This window comes from Tursiops truncatus, chromosome 6, assembly GCF_011762595.2.
Source record: "Tursiops truncatus isolate mTurTru1 chromosome 6, mTurTru1.mat.Y, whole genome shotgun sequence".
NCBI classification, from domain to species: domain Eukaryota; kingdom Metazoa; phylum Chordata; class Mammalia; order Artiodactyla; family Delphinidae; genus Tursiops; species Tursiops truncatus.
The window spans coordinates 94116394-94139411 of NC_047039.1; the positions used below are offsets into that span (position 1 = coordinate 94116394).

General features: G+C 40.6%; 1 protein-coding gene across 15 annotated transcripts in view; it reads right to left on the reverse strand.

Moving 5' to 3' along the window:
• Positions 1–23018, reverse strand: part of SUSD1 (sushi domain containing 1) — a 140653-nt gene that overhangs the window by 99907 nt on the left and 17728 nt on the right. For 14 of the 15 annotated variants that reach the window (XR_012332631.1, XR_004527067.2, XM_073806411.1 and 11 more), the window contains exons 4-6: positions 14381–14533; positions 13561–13740; positions 516–695 (exon numbers count right to left, since the gene is read on the reverse strand). Coding sequence is in view for 13 of the 15 variants with exons in the window: in XM_073806411.1 (XP_073662512.1) it covers positions 516–695; positions 13561–13740; positions 14381–14533 (513 nt within the window). In the remaining 2 variants the exon portion in view is untranslated. The remainder of the gene's footprint in view (positions 1–515; positions 696–13560; positions 13741–14380; positions 14534–23018) is intronic. The other variant, XM_033858400.2, reaches the window with a different exon arrangement.

A 23018-nucleotide genomic window follows, 5' to 3' on the forward strand; every position in this document is an offset into this window, starting at 1 on the left:
TTTAACCCGTAGAGAGTTTCAGTTTTTCAACATGAAAAAGTTCTGGAGATTGGTTGCGCAACGTGAATCTACTTAACACTGAAAAAATCGTTAAGTTGGTAGATTTTACGTTGTTCGTATTTTACCACGATTAAAAATAAACATTAAAAACCTAGATATACATTACACCACCTTCTCTCTGAAAAGCTGTCAAATGTGCTTAATTAGGACTTTTAAGGATTCCCCCCCTGAGAAAATGGCTCATGGCAAAAAATCTCTCAGGCAACCAAGCAGAAGAGAGAGGAATCACTGGGATTTAAGGTGGGTTTCAAAAGATTAGATGCATAAAATTTCCTATCCAACTTATTTTCCCAATCCACCCTCTAAATCTTCAGGGTTTAGCTGACAAACCTAAAGCCAGGTACCTGCCCAGGTAAATGGCACAGCCAGGGCAGTACACGGGGTAAGCAACCGAAGGTTTTAGGTTCTGCTGTTAGCTTCCACGAGACAGGAGACCCACAGAATGGAGTCTATACCTGTGCATGACAAAGTACTTGTTCTCCAGATCCCTTTCTCTGTGCAAACAGAAGTGATCTTTCCTCCAGGGCTCTCAAAGCCCTCTTGACAGACATAGTGAGCCATACCGCCCAGTCTGGAGCTGTGATTCCCCACCAGGACCGCATGCTGCACTTCCGGAGGGCGGCCACAGTTGATCTCTGCAATGGGAAGTAGCACAGCACTTGTTATGACCCATGACTTCTACCCCATAATTCACCTTTTAGAAATAAATATCCAGTAATGATAGAGTCTAGTCATATGGGAGAAGAGAAAACACTAACCCCATCAAATAATCCAGTTGCAGGTATTTAAAATAAGATCGTTCAGAAGTAAGGAAAATAGAGATCTCTGAATTTAATAAAATTTATAAACATGCATGTATAGAAAATATTCCAATTATGAGATTATTTATACTATAGAGAATTCCTTGGTCAATGAAATAATCCATCTCAGGGTTATTTTACATATTAAGATTTTCTGGTACCTTTTAGTATGTATCTTCAGATCATTAACTCCTGAGTAGATAATAATGCAAATGTAGTTTTTTGGGGTTTTTTTGCTAACTGAAGAGTAAATGAAATATATACAAAATCTCTGAACTTTTTAAAGCAAATTAATGGGGAAAGTATTTATAGTTTAAACATGCAATATATATGTACCTTTCAAAGAAAAATAAATCAGTTGCATAGAGGGAGACAAACCTGGAATTATAAAATTGACATGAAATTTCTTCTCTGCAACTCTGACTACCAGAAGACACTGGAATATTTACAGAAAACAATCTGAAGGACAAGGATTATGACATTACCATTTTAGACCCAGCCAAACTCTACTTCATATAAGAATAAAAGAGTCATTTTCAGATATTTACAATTTTTAAAAAAATCTATACATATATCTTTTCTGGAAAAAAATTTAAAAATAACCTCAGACCAGCAAAAAAAAAAAAGAATCAGAATAAATGCCCTAAGAAAGGAGAAGGACAGAGCTTTAGAAGAAACACTAGTAAGCAATGAAACCAGCAGGATGTACAGGTAAGTCTCCATAATTATTTAAGTGTGACTGTAGAGCTGGATAGAACTAGCAGTAAAGGATTCTAGAACTAAAGGCTGAACAATGTAAAAAAATTAATAATTTGAAAATTAAATTCCAAACTATTTCAATAAAATCTGAGCAGCGAAGTGAAGAGAAGAAATAAAACATGGTAAATTTCCCATACAGCAGTGGGGAGCTCATAGACACAATTTTATTCGAGAAAACGTAATAAATATAAAATATAAAGTAACGTAGTCATAATAATTGCAAATGTAATCCAGTTATACCTAAATCCAGAAAGAAAAATACATAACTTTTGGCCTTCATTCTGATTTTTAGTTTTCTCCCCCATCTGCAGAAAGCCAAGAAAATTAAGCACTCTTGATATCCAGACTTTTAAACCATGAGTCCATTTATGGAGATAAAGCATACAAAAACAGAGAAAATGTTATGATCTGTTCCCAACTCCCCATTAACCATTCATGGCATTAGAAATATGTGGCTTCTCTTAAATGAGCTTCTGATACAGAATTGGTAGATTTACTGTAATTGTACTCTTCTCCAACCCCTTATGGATGTCTGGTCTGTTCTAGAACCCCAGAGTTACTTCCCTGAGGGAGGCCTCTTGGAGCAGGGTTTCATCTGTCGTCACTGGAGTTATCATAAGACTCTCAATATAACAGCTCAACCCACCTGACCAGTCACTTGGCTCTGAGATTTTTCAAAAAAGAGTTAGGCTCTGGTCAGTGCAGATGCAAATCCTGAGCAGTTATGGGACCAGAATGAGGTGGTCATTAAATAAATCCTCCAACCCTATCTATCTCTCAAGTCCCATGTTTGCTCATAGGAATTTGTTCCCTTCTCATACATGTTGACCAGACACAAGACAAGACCCCTTGGCCCTCAGAATGTTTTCCCAACATCAAACCTTTAGACATGTTTACTGGCCCAAAACATTCCAAGACATGAGTATATTTGTGTGTACATGAGCAACCAACCGAACAGGTGGTTAATGTTTCCTAAGACTGCCCAGTGATTGTTGACATCAAAAACATCTAGTTTAAGCCAGGGTTCAGTTACAGCAGGAAATTAGAGGGATCATCAGTGAATAGATTGAGGGTATAGGTTTATGCAGGTCTATTGACCTTGAAGCTGGAATTCTAAACAGCATATTGGAGAGATATGGGAGGGAACCTGGTGACAGATAGTCGGATTAGGGGAGAAGCATAGATACTAAAGGAATAAGAGTACAGAAGATAACTAAATTGGCTCCTATATTGGACATCACCAAGAATAATGGAAGGCATGGTGGCTTTAGCTGGGACGACAAGATTTTTTTTTGGCTGTGTTGGGTCTTCGTTGCTGCACGCAGACTTTCTCTAGTTACGGTGAGCAGGCTCTAGAGCGCAGGCTCAGTAGTTGGGGCGCACGGGCTTAGTTGCACCCCAGCATGTGGGATCTTCAGGGACCAGGGATCGAACCCGTGTCCCCTGCATTGGCAGGCGGATTCTTAACCACTGCACCACCAGGGAAGTCCCAAGATGTTTTTAAATTAATATTAACTTGGGGGTAGATAAGAAATCAATAGCCTGTCCTCTAGGGACTCAGGTAGATGTCCAGTGGCAGGCAATCTGGACCCAACTCTGTGAGTTCCCATCACAGAGCTATTCGAGTTGGACAGTCCCTTGGCAGGAGATATTTAGAGAGGATTCCGGCGTGGCTTGGATTAAACACATGGTTCTAAACAATAGCTATACAATCTGAATCACCTGGGGAGCTTTTGAACCAATCACCCATGCTGGAGTCTCACACACACATCCCCACCCTCACCCAGAGACAACTCTTCTGAATGAGTAGTACTGAGTTGGTTCTTGGCATCCACATTTCTACAAAGGTGCAAATTTGATTTGTATGCACACCCGCAGCTGAGAATCTAAATTAAACATTGGTATGAATAGCTACCATTTAGTGTCATATGCATCCCGATAGGGCCCCTATATATCATTACTTCTTACAGTAACCCTCCATGGTAGAGATTATTTCCCCCATTTTACAGGTAAAATGGCTCAACACGGTTAAATAAAACATCCAAAGTCACATAGGTAGTCATGTGATGGCTAGGAGCAGAATCCACATCCTTCAGACTCCTTCTCCTACACCCACTGCCTCTCAAGAGCAGCTCCATCTCTGAAAACCTACAGTATATGCCCCCTTTCTACCCCCTTCCACCTTGCTCATCCTCTCTCTCTCCTTGAGGTACACTCTGTCTCCCTGAGACCTAGCAAAATCCTTCCCAGTGATGAATCTGCTCCATGACTAATAGAGGGATCCCTTTTTCCTCTGAACTTTCGTGGCTTATGTTCATTTGTTCATTTATTCATATATTTACTGAGCACCTAGTACATGCCAGACACTATGCTAGTCACTATAGCAGAGAACAAAATGGAAAATATCACTGCCCTCGCAGAACTTAGGGGGAGAATAATTAGACAAAAAAATAAATCAACAAGGTAATTGTAGATTGTAGTAAATGTTATGTAGGAGGAAAGATAACGTGATAGGATAGGAAAGACTTTTTAAATAGAGTGGTCAGGAACGGTTCGAGCTCTCTGCGGAGGTAACATCAGAGTTAGGACCTGAAGGATGAGAATGAACCAGTCATGTCCAGGACCAGAGGAAGAACATTTCAATCAAATGAAATAGCCAATGCAAAGACCCTGAGGCGAGAAAGCTCTTGATGTGCTCCAGAGAGGGAAATGCAACCTGTTGGCTGGAGCACAGTTAGCAAGAGGGAGAGTGGCATGAGATGAAGGTGCAGAGAAGAGCAGAGCCAGGTCACAGAGGGCCTTGTAAGCCTTAGGAAAGAGCCTGGGTTTTATTTAAAAGCAGTGGAATGCCATTGGAGGATTTTAAGCGAGGGAATGAAATAATCTGACTTAGATTTTTAAAAGACCATTTTGACTGTTGGGTAGATAAGGGATGGGAGAACAGGAGTAAAAGGAGAGGTTGGTTAGTGTCTACAGCAGTAGCCCAACAGAAAGAGAGATGAGGTCTTGGATGCACTTGAGAGGTGATGGCGGAGACGGAAAGAAGAGGATGGATTCGAGATGCATCCTGGAAGCAGAACAAGGTTCTTGGTGATAGACTGGATGTGAGAGTGAGAGAAGAAGTAGAATCAAAATACTTACCTATCCTATTCATTTGACCTTTATTTCCTCCTTGAGGATTTTGTGGGTTTGTTTTAATGACTATGTCTTCCCAAATATATGGACAGTTCCTAAAGGGCAGGATCTTTATCTTATAATCCCTTGCTTCCCCACAATGCCTACTTACGATAGTAGTTTTTACATAGTAAATAATAAACAGTTGTTCACTGCTAGCTTGCTACTACTTTATCATTGTTCAAGATGCAATATATGTTACTTCGATATGATCGCAACCCCTGAGGAAGGAAACACACATCAGTAAATTGTAAGTATATATAACAAGACAGGAACACATTACCTCTATATTTTGTATCCAAAAGAGGTAACATAGCTACCAGACACCAAGTAGATGAAAGCTGAGAAAAAGACCCACAAAAACTAATACGTATCAGTCTTGTACCAGTGGATTCTGGGAAAGCTGTTTAAACTGCAATAACTTTAATCATAATAGCAGGCATCAAAATCCTATTAAACACAAGGTAGTCTATTAGATATACACTATCTTATTTATTTCTCACAGAAAACCCTACTGCAAGGTAGATGGGTTTTTCTCATGTAGTTTATAGATACAAAAATGGAGGTCCTAAGAGTCTGTCACATTCAAAAATTACACCACTACTAAAAGACAGAGCCACAGAACTTCCCTGGTGGCACAGTGGTTAGGAATCCGCCTGGCAATGCAGGGGACACAGGTTTGAGCCCTGGTGCAGGAAGATCCCACATGCCGCAGAGCAAATAAGCCCGTCTGCCACAACTACTGAGCCTGCGCTCTAGAGCCTGCAAGCCACAACTACTGAGCCCACGTGCCACAACTACTGAAGCCCGCACACCTAGAGCCTGTGCTCTGCAACAGACAAGCCACCACAGTGAGAAGCCTGCGCACCGCAACAAAGAGTAGCCCCTTCTCGCCACAACAAGAGAAAGTCTGTGCGCAGCAACGAAGACCCAATGCAGCCAAAAAAAACAAAAAAAACAAAAGGCAGAGCCAGTATTCAAACCATGGTTTTTGTGACCCCAAAGTCCAGGTCCATTATATCTGGGCAGCTTCACACTGAAAGGGGTCCACTCTAGGCTCTGACTGGGACTGACCTTATAGTTTAACTAAAACCTCAGAAGAAAAGGTTGCGTGAAAAAGCATTTAAATCAGTCTGGAAGGGTTCTATGACAACTCCCTCTGCCCCAATCTTGTCTCCAAGAACTTTCCCAGAGAAGAGAGCTGCTGGAAATGGAATTCCTCTGCCACTGTATTTGCCCTGAAGCCTTCTTGGTAATGATGTTTAACCCTATGACATGGGGGTCTGGCCCAGGTCTTGCCTGGAACATAAGCCCATCACAAATATTCCCACCATGCTTAAGAGAGATGGCAGCCACTGCCACTTCTACTCAGACCAAATGGTACCCAAGAAAGCAGGTGATCCCTATTAAGACATATTCAAAAATCAATCCAACAGATACTGCAATAGGTAATAAAACTATCATTATCACAAGGAAAGAAGCCATTTAAAAACAGTTAACATCCAAAGGAAAGAAAAAAAAATAAGCATCACAAATTTTGTATTGCATATGCATAGGGGTGTTCATTAAAGCACACGTTTCTCTGGCTAATTACATTATGAACAACGTTTCGATCTGCATCAGGAATACAGTCAACTAATTATGAACATGGCTGGGAATTTTTCCTTAGTATCCTATTATCTGTGATTTTATTCAAATAATCAACTTCAAAATAGGTCTGTCTCCCTGGGGGGAAATGTGTTGTGCCAGTTTCAAGGACGACATTGATATTGTAACTCTGTTTCATATCTTGAAGGTAAAAATGTTTATCCTCACTGCTAGCTTTAAAATTCTACCCAAGAAAATATTCCAGAAGGAAATCTGTTTGACGAAAGGTGTAGGCAATTCGTGGCATCTAATCAACAACTGACTGTACCACCAATGACTGCTATTTATGACACATACCAGCACAATCATGTGAGTGATGACAGAAATAACAGAGTAAAATAAGGCTTCATCTAAGACTGTTTTAGAGACCAAAAAATACCAAGCTGAGAAAGAAAAAAGAATGACCAATAATGTCTATAAATTGAGGCAGACATTTTGCCAAATGCTGGGGGAATAAATGATTGACCTATTCCACTTATTGATATTGACCAAAGGGGGGGAAAAAAAAAGATCTTCCCAGAAAAATAAACTACTAGATGAAAAACTCCAGTAAAAGGGCAGATACAAGTACGAAAATGGAAGAAAATCACATTAAAGCCAGTGTTCATCTTTACCCAACGATAATAGGAAGAAGTCTCTATTGTGCCTTAGGATAAGATCAGAAGGTTTATGTAACACGTGGAATTTAGTGCAACACGGTAGGTGGTAAGGGCCCAAACAGTCTAGGCAGATGAAACCAGAGTCTACACTACATTCATGTTCTAGATCGGATAATTCAGCATTTATACCTATACTTTCTTCATTTATAAAAATGTTCTCTTCCCCTCTTAACAGTAAGCTCTTTGTGGGCTGTGTCTATATTCTATATCCTTAGAATATCCCCTGCAGTCATGTGAGTTATTAATATCATTAGGAACATTAATTTTGGTAAAGTTTATACGTAAGAAATATGGCCTAAGGAATAAGGCTGAAAGCGTAACCTTATGACAAAGTTTCATGCACTTTATGGCATGTTCTGAGTTTGGCCAAATTTAGTTAGACCCTCAATCCAGGATCACTTGGGCATTAAATTACGTACATAACTGATGTTGGGCGTTGGAATCTAACATCACAATATGTGGCTACTTGAATTTAGACAATGTTATCACAGTCATCAAAAGGAAATGGGAGGGTTATAGCATTCCCTGAAGCACATTCCCAAAAGTGTCGATAGCTTATTAATGGCTGTAACTAAGCCCTTTAGTAACAAAAAGTGTACTTGCCCTTAAGACAGTAGAAAGAAAAAAATTACTTTTTGATGGAGTTTTTATTCTAAAGTTTCCCACGAACTTTAACCTCAACTAATAATACATTTCCTTCAGATCGTATTCATAGATCATTTGGAGGAAAAAGAAAATTTTCCGTTTCACATTAAAACACTTACTGCCAACAAATAGTGTCTAATGTGGAAACAGCTAGAATCTGAACACTTCAGAAACTGCAGAGGAGGTGATAGGGTAGGTAAAAGCGTGAGTGCTGGAAGAAAAAAACACGGGTTTATCAGCATGTCTCTTAAAAAGATCTTCCATTCATAGAGGTGAAATGGTTTTTGATGCTTTGAGCTGCACAGGAATCTTTCTTTTTTTAAAAAAATAACATTAAAACTCTTCATTTTAATGTTCTAGCTGTAAACAGAACATTTGAATCAAAAACCAATAAACAGGACTTTCCTGGTGGCACAGTGGTTAAGAATCTGCCTGCCGATGCAGGAGACACGGGTTCGATCCCTGGTCTGGGAAGATCCCACATGCCGTGGAGCAACTAAGCCCGTGCGCCACAACTACTGAGCCTGCGCTCTAAAGCCCATGAGCCACAACTACTGAAGCCCATGTGCCAGGGTTTCAGCAAGGCTCAGCCACAGGACAAGCTGGGATGCAGTCTGGAAGCCAATTCCACTATGCCTGCCATCATCTGGGCCACCTTTTGGGGGTGATTCACGGTGCTTCTACAGGCCTTAGGTATGCCAGGCACTGTGCCAGGTGCTGAAGAGATGATACTGAAGAAGACTACATGGTCACTGAGCTCCCAGATTTACAGCCCAGTAGGGCAGACTGATAAAAACTATGAAAATAATGATGAATAATATACTTACGTGTTGGGTACTAAGCAAGAGAATGTCAGAGACGACATTTCAGCTGAAACTTGAAAGATGAGAAGGAACTTCCTGTGCAGAAAGCAGGTAGCCTCCCTCAACAGATGAATGAATAAATAAAACGTGGTATACACATACAGTAGAAAATTATTCAGCCTGAAAAAGGAATGATATTCTTCAAAAGGTACAAACTCCCACTCATAAGATAAATGAGTACTAGGGATGAAATGTACAACATGACATATGAATACTGTTGAGAGTAATTCCTAAGAGTTCTCATCACAAGGAAAAAAATATCACTTTTTTATTTCTTTAATGTTGTATCTATATGAGATGATGAATGCTCACTAAACTCATTGTGATAATCATTTCATGACGTATGTGAGTCAAATCATTATGCTGCACACCTTAAACTTATACAGTGCTGTGTGTCAATTATATCTCAATACAACTGAAAGGAAAGAAAGGAATGAAGTTCTGATACATGCTATAACATGGATGAACCTTGAAAATATTATGCGCAGTCAAATAAGCCAGATATAAAAAAGACAAGTATTGTATGAGTCCACATATATGAGGTACCTACAATACAAATTCACAGAGACAGAAAGTAGGTTACCAGGGGCTAGAGGGAGGAGGGAATGGGGAGTTCTTGTTTAATGGGTACAGAGTTTCTGTTTTGAGATGATGAAAATGTTCTGGAAATGGACAGCAGTGTTAATTGCACAACATTGTGAATGCACTTAATACCGTGGAATTATACACTTAAACATGGTTAAAATGGTAAACTTTATATTATGTGTATTTTACCACAATAACAATTTTTAAAACAGGTTGGCAATTATTTCAAGTAGAGAGAAAAGGCCCTGAAGCTGATAAGAGATGGACATACTGGTTGGGAGAGAATGATGGGAGACGTAACCTGTATAAAAGCCAAAAAAGACAAACCCCTGTTGGCTTCAAAATCCATGGTTAGGAGTTTGGATTTTATTCTCAGTGCAGTGGTCATTTCACTGTTTTTAGAAAGGTTTTAAGAAGAAGTAGTAAGCTTGGAAGCGGATTCTTAAAGGGACTGTTCAGTACCAGACACATTGCTGGTGAGAATTCCCAGCCCGAAAGGAAGATAAGGCCCCAAAAAGGATGGGAAGAAAATCTGGAAGACAGATAGTCCCGGAACCCTCAACTGGTCTGCTTACACTGCAAACCACTCATCACTGGACCCTTCCATGAGAGGCAAACTACCAAAGGGAAGAACACAAATGCCACCCCTTCCATGAACCACCCAATCCCCCCACCTGAACTCTCTTAGTCTTTACCCATTCTTCTCACATGATACTTAGGAGTTCACCCTTACAGAATAGTTCGTGGTGTACCTGTCTTTACTCTGCTCCCAGACTCCAGACTTACCTAGTCAGGATCTATCAAGTATGCTGGACTCTGGATTTGTTGCTAATGATAACACAGTTAAAGTGATTCCCTCACCTTGCTCCTGGCTTGGTTGAATTATAAAAAGTCAAATTCTTTAAGCTGTCACTTACAACTGGCACCTTCTCTGAAAATCAAAAAAAATAATAATAATAAGGGACTTCCCTGGTGGCGCAGTAGTTAAGAATCCTGCCAATGCAGGGGACACAGGTTTGATCCCTGGTCCGGGAAGATTCCGCGGAGCAGCTAAGCCCATGTGCCACAACTACTGAGGCTGCGCTGTAGAGCCCACGAGCCACAACTACTGAGCCCGTGTGCCGCAACTACCGAAGCCCGCGCACCTAGAGACTGCGCTCCGCAACAAGAGAAAGCCCGCGCACAGCAACGAGGACCCAACACAGCCAAAAATAAATAAATTAGAAAAATAAAATGTTCAGCAGAAAAATGTTTAAGAAAGTAATAATAATAGCAAAATAATAGGAAATGCAAGCTAGAGATTGTGTCCTTTCCAGAGAGCGGATGGAAATGTGTGATGGATGTCTCCACAAATTCCTACCCATTTTGGAAGATTTCATCCTCACTTCCAACATGCACTTCTGAGGCCTGCTCAGGTGTGGAACTTGTGTCACAATGCCCCACCCCCCACCCCCAAGGCAGCAGCAGAGCCTCCAGGGACACGGTAATTGGGAAAAGGCAAACAACAGGAGCCGCCAGCTGTGTCTTCTCTAATGGGGAAGTCCGTTATCCGACACACACGCTGCCGTCTGGAATGCACGGCTGCTCCTTTCAAAAGTACCTGCTTCTCAGCATCCAAGTTCACAGTTTGCTAGTGTTTTTAGTGGAATTCCCAATTCCTGTGGCTTCATAACGCTGAGCTAAAAATACAGTGCCGGCTGGCACATAGCCCAGATTCTGGAGCCCCAAAGAAGAATGAGGGATAAATAAGAGGGGTGTGTTTAGAGAGAAGCAGGCACAGCCAGGAGAAGCCGGTGGCCATATGGTGAAACGGGGGAGGAAGAGGGGGGAGGGTGTCAGCAGGCAAAGGGAACAGTTATTACAGCAGGGAAAAAAGAAGTGAAGATCTGCTAAATGACATTTCTTTGGGAAATGGAACAAGCCTTCTCCTCTAACTTTCTACATTCTCAGTACAATAATCCGGATGACTACTGATTTTCAAAGTAATACAAATGGTCTTATGTGGAGTTTCTTATATAAATCTCTAGGGGGTTCTTTGATATACATTATGGCACATTTTAATCTAAGTTCTGTATTTTAATTGATCCATGGAAAGATAATGTTAGAACTCAATTGTACGTTTAGAATTTCTTAACCCACAGGATGATAATGATCAGAATGTGTTTAGAGCCTGAATTGCAAATCAATATCAAAAGGATTAACTTAGCCAAGTGCATCACTGAGGTTGCTTAGCTACGCAATAAATTCACTGAAAACTTTTATTTTTTCTTTTTTCCAAAATGGAAACAACTTCGTTACTTTTTCTAATGCATTAAAAAAAATTCCTTCAATACAGGAAGTATATAAAATATAAAAATCATCCAGGACTTCCCTGGTGGCGCAGTGGTTAAGAATCCGCCTGCCAATGCAGGGGACACGGGTTCGAGCCCTGGTCCGGGAAGATTCCCACATGCCGCAGAGCAACTGGGCCAGTGTGCCACAACTACTGACTCTGCGCTCTAGAGCCCTCGAGCTACAACTGCTGAGCCCGCGTGCCACAACTACTGAAGCCTGAGCGCCTAGAGCCCATGCTCTGCAACAAGAGAAGCCACCGCATGCCGCAACTAGAGAAAGCCCACGCACAGCAACGAAGGCCCAACGCAGCCAAAAGTAAAAAACAAATAAATAAATTTATATAAAAAAAAATCATCCAGGATCCCTCCCAGTGGAAACTACCATGGTTAATGTTTCGATATATAGCTTTCTAAACTTTTTCATAAACATACATGTACATATGAAACATTTTCATGTACATTTACATGTACATTTTTCAAAGTTAAGGCCATGTTATTCATACAGTTTGTAACTCAGTAGTATACTGTTAATACTTACTTATGTCAATAAAGATTCTTCCCAACATAATTTTTATTGGCTACAAAATATCCACTTTATGTACATGCTATGATTTATCTAACCAATTTCCTTATCAACAGACATTTGAAATTGTTTCCAATATTTCACTATTATAAAATAACTACAGAAAATCAAAAACGTGAGTGCCTTACACTTCTCTCTACAAATAAATTTGAAAATAAACTTGAAATAGATGATTTTTCTTAGAATATGTAAATTACCAAAATGGATATCAACAAGAATAGGAAACTTAAACAGGACCAGTAAGTATTAATTTTTTTAACTATCCCAAGGACTGCCTCTCCCTAAGTGCCACATCTGGATGGTTTTCTAGGTGAAATCTTTAAAAATCCTATTTATAGTATTCCAGAGAATAGAGAAAGAAGGAAATGTTTTCACATTCTTTCCTCAAAATTTAGAATAACATTAATACCCAAACTAACAAAGATGGCATAGAAAAGGAAAATAGACCAATCTGACTTATGAATATCAATGCAAGACTTCTAAGTAAAATTTAGCAAATATAATGCTGATTAAAAGAAAAAAAACACCAAAGACCCAGAAGAATCCATTCCAGCAACTAGTATTGATCAGGAAATATAAGCAAGCATATAACTGGTTAAAAGGAGAAAAAATATATATGATCACCTTAATACATGCCTAAAAGACGTGATAAAACAACTCATTTCTGATTTTTTTTAAATCCCAATAAAATGGGAATAGATGAAGTCTTCCTCAATATTATGTACATATAGTCAAAAACTGGTGAACTGATGAAGAGAGAGAAAGCCAAAAGTAGAAACAAACCAAAAGCCAACATCACAAAAATGGAAGCAGTATACCAGAGTGATTAAGCACACAATCTCAGAAACTAGAATTCTAAGTTCAAATTTCAGCTCTATTACTAGTTGGATAACCTCAAACAAATTACTTAACTTCTCCATGCCTCAGTTTTCCCATCTGTAAAATGTGATAATAATAGCACACACTCATAGGGATATTGTAATTGAATGAGTCTATATATATATATATATATATATACTTAGAACAGCACTTGGCTCACAGCACTCTCTCCGTGTACATAAGAATATAAATAGATGTATGTAACATCAAAAAGCCAAGATCATGAATGAATAATGAAACACTCCCACGAAAGTCAGGAATAAGAAAAGAATATTCAAAGTTAATACTACTACTTAATTTTTTGTTCTGAAAACACAAGCTAAGTGGTCAGTCAAGAGAAAAATATAACTTTTATAAACATAGAAAAACAAAACATGGAATTATCATTATTTGCAGATGATAAAATATTATTCCTATAAATATCAAGAGAATCAACTGAAACCCTATTAGAAACAATAGGAATTTACTGGATTTATTTAATTCATTCAGTACCCCGAAGAGAGATTTAGAGAGAAATATGAAAACAATCTCAAGATGGTATAAGCTGGGAAGATGGACCTTTGGAAAACTCACCTTGGCAATTTAATTTTGGGGATTCCCATGTGCCCAAGGCTGTGCAGCTTGAAACTGTATCTTCTGGGCCACTGAAGAATCCTTCTTTGCAAGCATAACGAATCTGGCTGCCAAGCCTAGAGGTATAATTTCCTATGATATAGCCATCTGGGACCTCAGGAGGGGTGCCACAGTCTATTTCTGAAAACAAATTAACGTCAAACTCATTGCTATATGAATGCGAATTTTCAAAATTCATAATCTCTCTCCACCTCTACCTCATGCCCTCTCCCCTCACCTATACACACCCGAGCCATATTTTAAATAGGCTGGTTCATTTCCACATGACTTCTGGGCATGTTTCCAGTGAGTGTCTCTATTCATTCTTCTGGCCTTCCACAGGTAATAGCATTTATACATGCACAAAACTGAAAGGATGTGGCAATCAACCCTCACTAATTGATACTAACTAAAGAGGAGAAGCCTAGCCCAGCAAAGTAAAACATCTGAATTGCACAATACCTTAAGATATATAGGCTTTTGTAACTTCCCTGGTCACTTTTGAGATGGTGGCTCTTACCAGATCAGCTCTGTTTACTATCTAACATAATGGTTAACATCTGAATATCTATTAACAACTCAAAATCCCCGAAGCATACTAATTTTAACTTTTTTAATATAGCCCCTTCTATCTTGACTGTTATTTTATTTCATAGGTTACAAAGGAACAGATCCAACACACATCCCCAACGCAGACCCACAGACTTAGGCTCAGAGCAGGAGAAAGTCACCACCAACAGACTCTCACCTTCGGATGCTGCATTCTTTGACAGAAACCCACCTGTGCACGACGTGGCATCTCTGGTTGGATGGAAAGGCTCAGGCCCACCCTTTGGCAAGTATCCATCCATACAGTAGCATTCAAAGCTCCCACGAGTGTTCACGCACCGTCCTCCATGCCTGCACCGGCCGGAAACCTCACACTCATCTATGTCTTGAGACCCATCCCAAATATAAGAAGGGACAGAAAAACAGAAAAAAGAAAAAAAGTGGGGGGACATTGTGACAGCCACTTCTCACATTCCCAATCTACACTTATAAGTGAATGCATTCGCTTGTAATTGTATCATGAATTTTATTTTACTCCTTAAGAGTTCTTCTCCTGTATCCTACACATCATAGGCACAAAGAGGTGCTCAATAAATATGTCAGTGTGTTCTGAAAATTTATAAAAACCAACAAGTATCAACAAAACAAATAACCCAAGAAAGTGAACCCAAAAAAGCATGCTAAAAAAACTCAATTACTATAAAATAAGGATAGCCTCAATCTCCTACTAAAATATCTGAAGCAGAACTCCTGACACGAAACAATTTAGACCAGAGTGAAAAATGCTTTCCAGCTCATGAGCATAGGACGATGCAGCAAGAAGAAGATAACTCAGAAGGGTCTCGCTAATTTTACCAAGATTAGAAGGGCTTAAAACAGCCTTCAAGAAGGACAAGACATGCTCCTTAGCCGACTTTTCCCCTTGACTGAAGATTGCCGGTGGTAGCAGGTCCAGGAGTAAAAACCACACAATAATTCAGAGGCTGAAAAAGAAATCTCTCTGCCAGTTAGCAGTCTTTTCCCCCCAGAACTGGCTTAGTGAACAAAATTTAAAACTTTGGAAACTCCATCAGAGCCACACACACACCAATTTCATTTAGAGAAAGAAAAGTACTAAGTAAAAGGGGACTTTTTCCAGGACATTTGCAAGAACCATCGGGGGGCAGAGGACAGGGGGGCATCGTGACTGAAGAAAGCCTGGTTGTTCCCAGACTCTGGGATTTCAAAGAGCAGTCATTTTGGAAGGACTGATATAAGGTGGCCAATATTCTATTTTGCCAGTAAAGACTTTTTTTTCCTTAAACTAGCACTATGATTTCATTTAAAAAAAGAAGATTTTAACAACCCCCCCCCAAAAGGAAGAATATAATCTCAGAATCCTTTTAAATTGTTTAGTGTGATTTTATTAAAATTCACTACATTCTTTATATTGGTTTGTTTTTTGGTTTTGGACCAAGGAACACCTCATCGCTTCCTGATTGTTGTCTGGGAACCAGTAATTCATTCAGTTGCTAGAGAAGACCCAAGTTACCAATTCTGATCAACCTACATCTTTAGTGCAGCAAACTTTGGGAACTCTGTGGGAGATCAGCTCCAGAGATAGCTGTCAACAATTCCTCTCCTTCCTTTCTTGCATGCTTCTCCTCCCATCAGGAATGCAAACCATTTCCCCTCCCCTTGAGCTGGTCTTGAGACTTGCTTTAGCCAATAGAACTCGGCAGAAGTGATACAGTGCCTGATCTGGACCCAGCCTGAGAAGATGGCTGGTAGCTTCCTCTTTCCCTCATTTATTTATTTATTTTTAAGATTTTTTTTTTTTTTTTTAATGTGGACCACTTTTAAAATCTTTATTGAATTTGTTGCAATATCGTTTCTGCTTTACGTTTTGGTTTTTTGGCCGTTGAGGCACGTGGGATCTTAGCTTCCCGACCAGGGATTGAACCTGCACCCCCTGCATTGGAAGGCAAAGTCTTAACCACTGGACCATCAGGGAAGTCCCCCTCTTTCCCTCTTTTAGAATCCAGTGTCCATGCTGAAGAAAATCCGTGCTTGGGAGAGAGGTCCTAAAGATGAGATGCCGTGTGAAGACAGAGGCCACATGGAGGAGAGCTAAAGTGGCCTGGTGAACAGCCAGCATCAAGGCCCGAGCCATGTGTGAGAGAGGCCTTCTTTTTTTGGCTGTACCGGGCGGCATGCTGGATCTTAATTACCCGACCAGGGATCGAACCCTTGCCCCCTGCAGTGGAAGCGTAGAGTCTTAACCACTGGGCTGCCAGGGAAGACCTGAGAGAGGCCTTCTTTCACCTGCCAGCACAGCACAGCCTCGCCCAGCCACCAGCTGACTATGTCTACACATTACAAAACCACGCAGCCATGGAATTGTGACAAATGATAAATTGTTGTTTTAAACCACTAAATTTGGGGTAGTGGTGGGGTGGGAGGAGTGGGGTTATGCAGTAAGAAATAACCAAGACACTCTTGACATAGGAAGAGACTGTGAAGTCCAAACAAGGTTAAGAGGATACTGTATTAATGAAAAAGAGGGGAAGTTCTGAGAAAACAATGAAGTCTTAGAAATTAAAAACAAAATATGAATGCCAGAAATAAAAACTCAGTGGAGGCATTGAATAATAGGTTGGTCACTGCTAGAAAATAAATTCACAAATTTCAACCTGAGGAATTCTCCAAAGCACATAGAAATCTTAATTATATAAGATAGAAACTATGGGACAAAAAAATGATATGAGGACAGACCCAAAATATTCAATATCTATTTAAAAGGAATTACAGAAGAGAATGGAGTAAATGTATAAGAATTAATATCAAGAGAAAAATCTCTCGGCTTATGTATTCAAATCCAAATAGCCTTTTAAGGTGACAGGCATGAATGTTGAAAAATGAGTCATTCTGAATTTCATGGAATAAGAGAAAAATCTATAAACCTCCTGAGAGAAAGGAATGGTAATTTATGAGGAAAAGAGAACCAGTCTGACCCAGGACTTCTTGTCTGAAACACTAAATGCTAGATAGCACTGGAAAAATATTTATAGAGTTCTAAGGAAAAGAGAGCAAAACATCGTGCTATATTTAAGCAAAGGAATGACATTTTAGAACATGAGTGATCTCAAGAACTACACTACTGACATTTCCTTTCTGAAAAAGATTTTGAGAAAATACTCGAGCCAGTGAAAAACATCAGAATAAATAATGTCAAGAAAGGGGAAGACATCATAAAACACAACAAAGAGTGGTAAGAAATGAAACCAGTAAAACACACAATTGTTGATAACAGAATCATGGAGGTTTGGGTAACTGTTAAGAAAGGATTCTTAAAAGTAATATAAAATAAAATCAATCTCAATCTAGTACAAACTTTAGAAATGATTTCAACACTGCAGGATCTAACATGTGTTCCTAGATTGGATCCATCATTTTAGCTTATCAAGATTTTTTATTCCACTGAGGAATTTGTAAAATGTGTTTATGTATATACCTTTAACACAGAAGCCATATTCCAGCCTGTCCCCCTGCCTCAGACTCCTCAAAGACAGTGAGTGGGAAAAATGAATTTTTCAGTAGACTGCTAAAAATAAGGGCTCCAAGTATTATAAGGCAAAGATGCAGTGGTATGGAAAAGACCTGGAGTTTCTAGATACTGATTAGCTCTGTATGAGTCACTATAGGCATTAATCAGTTTGCTTCGTGTACAACCATTCAACAGCCTAATAACAATAATTATTATAATGATTGTTAATAACAATAACTCCTGCATGTCATCTTGTACATGCCAAGCACTGTTCTAAGCACTTCATTATTTATTACTGATTATTTTCCATCTTATTTAATCCTCACAATAACTCTGGGTGATTGATGCTATTATTATCCCCATTTTATAGATGAAGTAACTGAAGGATAGAATGGTTAACTGGACTGAAGTCACACAGGCTAAGCAATGCAAAAGCCAGGATCAGAAGCCAGACATCTGGCTTCTCGGACCTTATTCTTAATCACTATGCCACACCCTTTCTCCCTTTACAGTCTAATTGTACCATCATCCAATCAACAATTCTCTATCTTGTCCACAGAGATTGTCGAAGATATCAATTGCCTTAAGGATGTCTAGATGTATCTACCCTGTATCACTGAGATGAGTATGACACGATTTTGACTTTTAATCCCCTGCTACCTCCTAATGCTCACAAACCAGCCCTTTTCTAAACTTCTAGAGGGACTTCTCTGGCGGTCCAGTGGTGAAGAATCCACCTTCCAATGCAGAGGACGAGGGTTCGATCTCTGGTCGGGGAACTAGGATCCCACGTTCCGCGGGGCAACTAAGCCCACGCGCCACAACTACTGAGCTCATATGCCTCAACGAGAGAGCCTGTGTGCTGCAAACTACAGAGCCCATGCACTATGGAACCTGCGGGCCACAACTAGAGAAGAGAAAACCCGCACACCGCAACTAGAGAGAAGCCTGAGCACTGCAACGAAAGATCCCAAATGCCTCAACAAAGATCCTGCCTGCCGCAACTAAGACCTGACACAGCCAAAAATAAATAAAATAAATAAATAAAATTTAAAAATAAGTAAATAAACTTCTAGAATCTTGGCTGGATAAACACGTTAAATTCATCAGAACAGCTTCTCCACGTAGTGGTAGATTCCATGGGGTGTCCAAGGTTACCACATGTTTGCTTGTGAAGAAAAAATGTTCTGAGCAACCTTATTAACATACTTAACTAATCAAGGGAGAAAATTCCCTATGCTCCATTCTATATATAGGATTATTTAATTTTACCCACAGCCAGAACAACTCCTTGGTAGAAAGTAGCAAAACCGAGCAGGACACTCTGACCTCGTGCCAGGGCCCTAGTGTTCTATATTTAAAGTCTTTTCATGGATTTGAACATCAAACAGACCCAGGTTTGAGAACTGATTCTGCTACTTACTATTTGTACTAATACCTGTTCCTTGACCTTTCCAAATCACTTCTGTAAAATGAAGTTAATTATAGTAGGTCTTTTTGCAGAGATTAAATAAAACATGTGGAAAGCACTTAGCACAGTGCCTGGCTGACCTTTGGTCCTCAATACGTGTTAGCTAATAAGTGAGTGGACCTTGCCTCTCTACTGACTCAGTTCTTCCTGGAGCACAAGCCACTCCTTCATAACCCTGACCCTGACCATGAGCAATGAGCGTGCACATGCATACACTCACTGTCACAGGATTCTTGGCTGGAATCAGGGGAGTGGCCACATGGCTTGTTGCACTAGATCTAAATGCTCTAAGACAGAGGCCACATTCCCTCCTCAAATGCCAAGTTCAGCTCAGAAACCTACATCTTAAGAAGCCACATTAGAGGAACACAAACACCCATTTAGAATCAGAACTGTTAAATTCATATCATTTATTGATATTATCCAGTGTTGGCAAGGATGTGAAGAAATGAAGACCTTCATGAAATGACTAGTGAGACAGAATATTGGTATGAACTTTCTGGAATACAGTCTGGCACTATGCATCAAAATGTAAAATGTGTAGGTATCCCTTTGACATAGAAATTATTTTCCAGAATTTATAACAAGGAGCTAATTACTTGTAAGGATGTAAGTACAAAAATGTTCATTAGAGCATTACTTATAATGGCAAAAAACAGAAAAACAATCACAATAGGGAAAAAATGAGTTAAGTAACATGGTACAGCCATGTAATAAATTCCATTCAGGGACTTCCCTGGTGGTTCAGTGCTTAAGAATCCGCCTGCCAATGCAGGGGACACAGGTTCAATCCCTGGTCCAGGAAGATCCCACATGCCATGGAACAACAAAGCCCATGCACCACAACTACTGAGCCTGTGCTCTAGAGCCCGCGAGCCACAACTACTGAGCCCACGTGCTGCAACTACCGAAGCCAACGCGCCTAAAGCCCGTGCTCTGCAACAAGAGAAGCCACCGCAATGAGAAGCCCGCGCACTGAAACAAAGAGTAGCCCCCACTCGCCACAACTAGAGAAAGCCTGCGCACAGCAATGAAGACGCAACACAGCCAAAAAAAAAAAAAAAAAAGAGTTGTTGACTCTGGGTTAATATTAGGTAATCTTTTTTTCTTTCTCCTTTATATGTGTCCATAATTGCTTGACTTTTCTACATAAGTATTTTTTAAAATAAATGGACAAGATAAAGCTATATTTCTTCTCTGGGGGGAAATATTGACTTATTCTTCTGTCTCCTTTTGGCAAGAACAATTTTGGATCATCATAATCAGAAGTAAACTATGGAAAGTGGGGAGGAGGGATAAATTAGGAGTTTGGGATTATCATATATACACTACTGCATATAAAATAGATAACCAGCAAGGACTTACTGTATAGCACAGAGAACTATACTCAATATTTTGTAATAACCTATAAGGGAAAATAATATATATATATAAAGTTATATATATAACTGAATCACTTTGCTGTACACTTGAAACTAACACTAACATTGTAAATCAACTATACTTCAATTTTAAAAAAAAAGAAGTAAATGACCCATTCACCCAGACTCTGTTCCAGAGCTTCATCCTAGGGTAACAGCTCCATCCTTTCTTGACACATAACTTTTGCAAAAACAGTAGCTGAATAAGTGGAAAACCATTTTCAAACCATATTCATGGGGACTTCCCTGGTGGTCCAGTGGGTAAGACAGCGGGCTCCCAACGCAGGCGTCCCAGGTTCGATCCCTGGTTGGGGAACTAGATCCCACATGCCCAGCTAAAGATCCCACGTGCCGTGCAACTAAGACCTGGTGCAGCCAAAATAAATAAATAAATATTAAAAAAAAAAAAACATATTCATGCTCAGAGATGCGCTGGCCATGAACAAAGAGCCTGAACTTAAAGGGCTAAGCACCTCCTTCACAATCTTGCTAATATTGATAGTTTGCTTAGGAAAGCCTACTTTACAGACAGTTGTTCAAAAATAAACTTAAGCCCAGCTCCTGTCCCTATTACTCCTCCCAAAACTTTAAATTAATAGAGTAAAAAAGAACCCTGTGTATATATTTTACTATACTCAGCAGGGCCTTTGGAAAGAACCTGGGTTATCTATATCCTGAGGCTTGAGCGAGTAAGAGGCAAGAGTAAAGGGTGGGAGATGTTAACCTGTAGGGGGAGCTCAGGCACGGCCCCATCACTCCCCAAGAGTGACAATGGTGCCTTAGTCAAGGCCTCTGGCATTTGGGGGGACGGAGCTTTGTTTTAACCACCTTTTGATTGAGAATCTTTGGCCTCTCCTTCCAAGGCACTGGGGCAGTAGCAGGGGTCTGAGGCCGTCACCCACCACAGTTGGAGACCTAAGCAGGAGGCAGGGGATTCCACAGGGAGTAAGGCAAGGAGCTGATGGCTATGAGCACTGCTCTGGGCAGTAGCGAGCAACACCTCCCCAGTGTGATTTTTCCCTTGGGTTTATCCTTCCTGGCTTCTTCTTTCTTCCAGAGTGGTAAAGCATGACTCTAGGGATAAATCCAGCTACAACAAAGGATTGGGATTTGGGCAGTAAAGTTCTGTTGGAGACAGCACTGGGAGAAATCTCAGGACGGCTGCAAGGCTAGGGAGCACAGCCCACGTCGAGCAAGCAGCATCTCGATGGGGCTGAGCATTTGTGTCTGAGACCACAGCAGGCTGCTCCGGGACCCGAAACAATAGGGCAGCTGAGAAGCTTGTGGGCAGAGGCTCACATGGAAAACAAGGCTCCTGACCTGCGAGAGACACCAACAGACTACACTGGTCTCAGTTGTGGTAGTGATTTACGTGTAGGAATGAAGGTGTTTACTTCACCATGGGCAGACCTATGGGATGCAGGTTTGGGGCAGCAGGTTCCAGGAGATGACAAATGGCAAAGCAAAGCATTCACTCCCTCCAGGTTCTTTCCCCCCCCCACACCCAACCCCCATTTTTCTCATTTCTCAGCCAAAGCTGAAGTGCTGTTACATTTCTCTAGAAGAAATGGCATTAGGCCCTTATACTGCAGGAAATGAGCTTATGAAAAAGAACGTTGCTGTTGTCAATAGAGCCAAGATGGATTCCCAAGAGCTGGGGAATTCAAAGGCACAGAAAGAGTATTTTGCAGTTTTCAGCAGACCCTGAACGCTGGGGTCAATGCCTATTTGGCACACACACCAGGGCCATGCCTATCTGGAGTCATGCTGGTAGAGAGATGACAGCCCTGAGCCTTATTTTCACATCAGTCTCATCTCTCTCCACTTACTCTTTTATTTATTTATTTATTTGGGCTGCACCGGGTCTTAGTTGCGGCATGCAGGATCTTTAGTTGCGGTATGCGGGCTTCTCAGTTGCGGCATGCACGTGGGATCTAGTTCCCTGACCAGGAACCGAACCAGGGCCCCCTGCATTGGGAGCACGGATTCCAACCCACTGGACCACCAGGGAAGTCCGTCTCCACTTACTCTTGACCCACTCAAGTCAAAAGGCAGGGAAGAGGCGAGAGTAAAGTGTGGGAGATGATAAACTGCAGGAGGAACTCAAGCATGGCCCCATCACTACCAAAGAGGGACAATGGCATGTTTGTCAAGGCCTCTGGCATTCTGGAATGCCCTCACACCACAAGTACCACAGAGCTTCTTCCTCTGGGTTATGGCTCATAGCAAAGTTCCCATGATCGCCAGGAGTCATTCCGGGGGCAGCCTGGGGGCCAGAACATCTGCAGGTTCTCCAGCACTAGAACCCCTGCAACTCATTCCTCATCTATACACAGTGACCTCCAGAGGCCTACCTGCAACAAGCTCCTGAACTTGACTTGAACCCTGCAGAGTACAGTAAACACCAGGTCCCAGGATGTCTCAGAATTCAACAACTAGGATTCACAATCTT